This window comes from Lepidothrix coronata, unplaced genomic scaffold (assembly GCF_001604755.1).
Source record: "Lepidothrix coronata isolate B3197 unplaced genomic scaffold, Lepidothrix_coronata-1.0 Scaffold10, whole genome shotgun sequence".
Lineage (NCBI taxonomy): Eukaryota > Metazoa > Chordata > Aves > Passeriformes > Pipridae > Lepidothrix > Lepidothrix coronata.
The window spans coordinates 8,146,648-8,152,403 of record NW_016690190.1 but is presented as its reverse complement, the minus strand read 5'-3'; the positions used below and the strand labels follow the sequence as shown (position 1 = coordinate 8,152,403).

At 43.2% G+C, this 5,756-nt stretch overlaps 1 protein-coding gene across 1 annotated transcript in view; it reads right to left on the bottom strand.

The window, feature by feature from the left end:
* The window catches only part of CACNA1C (calcium voltage-gated channel subunit alpha1 C), a 439,532-nt gene that overhangs the window by 86,399 nt on the left and 347,377 nt on the right, over positions 1-5,756 (bottom strand). The window contains exons 20-22 of the mRNA XM_017804609.1: positions 3,982-4,111; positions 350-409; positions 154-213 (exon numbers count right to left, since the gene is read on the bottom strand). Of these exons, the coding sequence (XP_017660098.1) occupies positions 154-213; positions 350-409; positions 3,982-4,111 (250 nt within the window). The remainder of the gene's footprint in view (positions 1-153; positions 214-349; positions 410-3,981; positions 4,112-5,756) is intronic.

Here is a 5,756-nt window from a genome sequence, read left to right as displayed (position 1 = left end):
AAAGAAAGAAAGAAAGAAAAAGAAAGAAAGAAAAGAAAGAAAGAAAGAGAAAAGAAAAAAAAGGAAAGAAGAGAAAAGGAAAGAAAGAAGGAAAGAAAGAGAAGCAACAAAAGGAGGAAAGAAGAAAACAAGTGTATTGCTCAGATTGGTTACCTTAAGAATAATTTCTAATGTAAAGATACTAGTGAAGACATAGTCTGCATTGCCTAGGATCTGAAAAATAAGCACAATTGGGTTAGTGGTACTGAGCATGACCCAGGAACAAACAGGCGTGTGTGTTAGCAACAGATAGTCGCAGAAAACTAGTAAGCTTGTGAACAAGCAATGGTAGAGAAGATGGGCACTTTACCTTTAGAGCAATTTCAATGGTGAAAATGACAGTAAAAACTATATCAAAATAATAGAGAATCTGTAAAAACAAAAGGGAATAGGAGCGGGGAGGGTAGATCGGTGACTAATCACTTGAATGGGAAATCACAGTTCAAAATCAAATACATATGTCTTTGCACAAGGGAACGAGGGTGACTCTATAGGGAATGGTTTTGTAACGATGTCCTGTTGAATGCAGTGAAGGTCCTGGCACAGAGGACAAGAAGCACATTACACATCACATTAAATCTTTTCTGAGTTACAATCCCACGAACGTTATTGAGGCAAAATAACTTTTTGGTTGCTGTAGGATTTCTTTTTTTTTTTTTTTTAAATCTAATAAACGACGTTGAAGGGTTTTCCCAAATAGGCTCCCAAACTGAGAATACAAAGAATGCCTGGCCTCTCAGTGGAAAACATGAGATTTCTTCTTATTAACTTTCATGCAGGCTTGTCCCGTGCTCTCTCTCAAAGGAAGAAAAGTAAACTACAAATTCATACTCTAGCTATTTTTTCTCTATCCTGAATTTCCCTGGATTAGGATGAATCACAAAGACTCTACCAATTGAACAGAATCCCAGCACATGTATTGCAACCATAATTTGGTCATGTGCTAAAGGTGCCCAGCTTAGATCTCACATCTTTCCTTTGGCATCCTGGATAACAAGCAAGCTGAAACACTCTTCATTCCCAGAAATCTAGACCTGGTGATGGAGATACACATGGCACATATAGCAGACCATAAAGAGTGGCCCTAGAGTGTCACAGAAGGCAACAGCAAGTTTGGAAGTGTAAAGGGGCTTTCAAAGTAGCAGCATCAGGGACAGAAAAGTCTTTCACTGCCAATCAGTTGACAACCCACTGCAGCAAATGGGTACTTTCTCATTGACTAATGGGACCAGAATTGAACTGTCTTAGTTTCCAATATATTTCAATATTCCAAGCCACTTTAGTGCTATCTACACTACAGATGCTGAATATCAAAGCTTTGTGTGCTCATGGTTAGTGCTCTTTTACCACAATCAAGTTCTAAATTGGAAGGCCAATATATGGAAGCTGTAGAAAACTTATAATTTGTGAAATGTAAACCTTTACTGCTAACACTAATAAACATAAAACAGGAAATTGCCCTCTCCCATCCCACAGGTGTTTATTGTAGCTCAGAGCCTGCACCCTCACTCAGATTTTACAGCATGGTATGAAAGGGCAGTGGGGCAGCTACTGCAACCTACAGGGTTATATCACATTGCACTATTTAAGCATAATCCAAATCTGGATTGATTTGCAGACACTGGATGTCAAATGGGGGGATGTATCACTGCTACTGTGTATTAAAATTCTTTAGGTCACTGTGTAATTTTTAATCCCAAGGCCATCATGGACTCTACAAATTTTTGCAACTTAGAAAATTAAAAAAGAGGCCACTTCAAGGGGGATAGATATTAACTGCACCCTATATTAATTTACATACATTATAACTGGTAATATCCTATTGCATTGCTGCTTTGTAGGTCTTGACATTTGGCTATTATAGCAATGGAATAATTTCATAATCAATGGGCCAGATTCATGGGTATTCTCAGGCTGTCTTGCATGACTTCATCAATATAAAGCATCTGTAAACTTGATTAAAGTGGATGATTAAGCTGTACCTGCTGCTGCTTTACATCACCAGAGCACTGCAAAGAAGCTAGAACATAGTGGTGAATCTGGCTCCAAAGCTGCAGCTAGTAAAGATGTCCCTGATAGATGAAATCATGCCTACTGAAAATGATCACTGCTCCACCTATGCAGGCAGTACCATTTATCAGCTGGCACACTCATTATTATTTAAACAGGAATTTACTCTAGAATATATTAAAATGAATAAGCACCTTACCAAGGTGCAAACAGGAGAATATTGTGAGCACACAGTCTTAGGACTCGCTTGGGCTTCAAAGGCTGTTTGATCAGACTGGGGGGGCACTTCCAAAAACTTGCTGCTTGAGCCCTGTGTGACACCAGAAGAACACAGCCACCAGCCTGCCCCAGGACAGAAGCAGTGTCCAAGCCTCTTCACTAGCCTTTGCTGGGCTCTCTGTTCCTGTCTCCTTGCTCTGGGATGGTTTGTGCCAACAGCAGCCCTGGTCTGCACAAGTCTCAGAGCGAAGGCAGAGGCAGGTGCCTTGCTTTCAGCTTGCTTTCTTTTTTTCCCCTCCCAGTCCTCTGTGTGGGCACAGGGTAGGGCACAATCTTACTGTTCTACTGTTAAATGCAGACCACATTTGCAACCCAAACATCTTGTCAGTGTCCCCTTGTATGATACACTTTAAACATCTGTACCTGCAAAAATTAAACACAGATTTTCATGCAACATCAGTGGCTTCAAATACACAAAATAACTCTTCGCCCCAAACCTTCAGCTCTTTAATCCAGGACAACAAGCTTTAACTTCTTTTTTTTTTTTTCCCTACTCATTTCAATCTCTCTGCTACAGATTCTGTTACAGCTTCTGTGGCATGTCAGAAGCCCATCTGCCAGCTGAGATGCTGCAGCACTAATTCATACTGACATGCAGTTATCCCTACATGGTGGGCACACTCATCTGTGCACAAGTGGGGTCCTTGGTGGCACAGGTTTGGCTGTATTATTTAGCACCATTCTTCAGGACAAAATGCAGAGCTACTCTGAGATAAGCTCGGGAATAAATTGCCACTAACACCTTCTCTGCATGCACATATGTGTTTAAATGCATGCTCAGGCCAGGATATTTCAGGGAGCATTAAATTAAGGTTTTATTATTAAACCACAAAAAGTCGTCCTACTCTTTAAGCTTAGCAAACTCTTCACCAAAATGCCACTGCAGACAGCAGGGATATGAAGTCTCATATATGTCTGCTGGCTCTTCTGATTTCTGCAATGACCCCAGATTAATGGAAACAACCACTGGTAAAGTTAAGGGAGCACTGAACATTTCAAAAAGCTAATACGAATGGTCAGGAAGGAAGGTGGGAATGTACCTCTGTGGTGAATGCCTTCCTCTTCTCCCCCCAGGCTGGTAAGGAGAGGAGCACAGCATATTTTTTGAGGATTACCTCAACTTTAATAATAGCTTTGCAGCTTGTGTTCAAATAGTCTGATTCTAACCTTGATGACATCAATTTTCCCCAGAGTGACTGCATCAAACTGAAGAATGTTACTCCTGATTTAAACCAGTGTGAATAAAGTAAAAATCAGGGGTTTTAGTTCAAAAGACAGCATGTGGCAGCAGAGTAAATGTTCCAAAGGGAATCTGAAAATCCCTCAAATTAGAATTATCTGTATCCCAATCAATGTTTTTACAGCTCATTTATAACGCCTTAATCCCAGGGAACAATAATTTTGCTTCAGCCTCCTCTTCTTCCTTCCCCTACACATGGTTCTGAAATGAACTAGAGGCCAAATTCTGCACTGACTCATGTTCCCTGCAAAGCCCAATGATTTCACACACAGCCTACAAAAGGCACAAATCACAGAAGGCAGGCACTCCCAAAGCCTCTGATGCAGTCTTTTCTGCCTTTCCCAGCTTCAACTCATGATCTGCTTACACCACACTTTTAATACCCAGCGAGGGAAGGAGGATGTGAAGCATACTTGGTTCCTAAAGGAGAGGTGTCGGACGGGGTCCTCAGCTGCCAGGGAGATGCTGCTGAGCAAGATGAAAAATAGGATCAGGTTGGTGAAAATGTTATCGTTAACGATTCGATGGCAGTGGACACGAAACCTGCAAGAGAGAGGAGAGGCACAACTTTATCTCTCAAGGAACAGCAAGACTTGGGAAACATTTCCCTCAATCCTCTTTTGCCAGCAGGACTGGCCCTAGAGGACTGCTCTGCAGAGCACCTTCCCTCTGCCCCAGCAGCAGGGAGAATGATGGGCCCAGGCAGCTGTGCCGGGCAGCCTTGGCTCTCCACATCATGCAGGACTCACGCTCGGTGTGTTTGAATGGAGAACAGTCACTCCTTCCTGACAGAGCCTTTTGTGATTTCCATGTGGTCTGAAACCTGCCAACCCAAAATTATACCCCTCGCTTTCATTCACAGAACCATTCCTCATTCATCTGGGAGGAAAGCAGCAGAAACAGGCTCTGGGGTGCCAGTGTCTTTCTGAGCTGGGGCTGGAGCGTCACTCAACAGGAGCTGTGCGGGTCTACCTTGCTAACAGGGTACAGGCCTGGCCAAATGGATATAGGGCAGGCTGGCATTTGTAAATGGCTTCTGAGAGGACACCATGCCATGCAGGCTTGGTGCTCTTAGTGGGAAACTAGCAGGTAAAGAAGGAGCAGTCTCCCATCAAATGGCACTTGCTTATTGGAGACCATTACAGCACTTTCCATACATTGGTATCAAGACATGAGGAGTTAAACCTCATAACAGTCCTGTGCATTAATTCTAGAGGCACTTCATTAATCTATTTAGTTCTACTCTTAGCTGTTAAGTCTCCCAGTCCCTATTATAGTAATTTTACAGATGACTGCAGAGGTTAATTTACTTCTTCTACAAATGACAGTGGGTGGGTGGCAAAGCTGGCATTAGAGTCCACGAGTCCCAATCATCCTCAGTCCCTCCCTGTTATACATACCCAAGGAGGAGTGGCACAAGCTCTGCTGTGGAAAAACTTGCTCTGAATTCAACAGTGCTTTTACAGCCCTGCCTTGCTCTGGGGCTGTGTCTGGAGGCTGAGCCCTCAAGAGAGATACTGGGGTACATGATCCTGCACAGACCAGTGGGCAGTGAGCTCATTTCTGTACCCTTAGAAAGATAAATTCCCCTGTGTCATAACAACCCTCCATTCACAGTACTAGGCTTGCACAGCTATTTTGGAAAGACAGGTGGCACAACGTGAAGCTGCATTGCAGGAGCCCATGGGAAAGTATGTTCTCCTTAGACTCCCCTCAGAGCTATGGATTCTCCTCCTCCTCTTCCTATTTTTTCTTTTATGCTCATTCTTGATGTGCAGCAATGAGCAGAGACACATGAACTCTGTACTGGGAGTGGATTTTGAACAGCCCTTAGGACAGGAAGCTCCTACCTCACACTTGATTAATTCCATGATGGCTCTCTTGCAATTTGGATCTGAATATGTAGGGGAATTCCAATTACTGATTTGCCTCCAAGTCCCTTATTTCTGAAGCCTTCATGATTTGTGTCTTCAGTCAGCTTTGCAGGTGCCATGAACTCCCACTGAATATTGTCAGGGGGGTCCCTACAGTTGTGCTTTCATGAGGATTTCATGCCAGGGCCTTTGAAGGAGAGAGGGGTCAAAGAAGGTCTCTGGTATGAATTGCTGAAAGGGAGCTCTGCACCTCATAACCTTTGGGGCCCAACATGAAAGGGGTACCTGCTCTTTACCTCCTTCTTCCGGCTAAG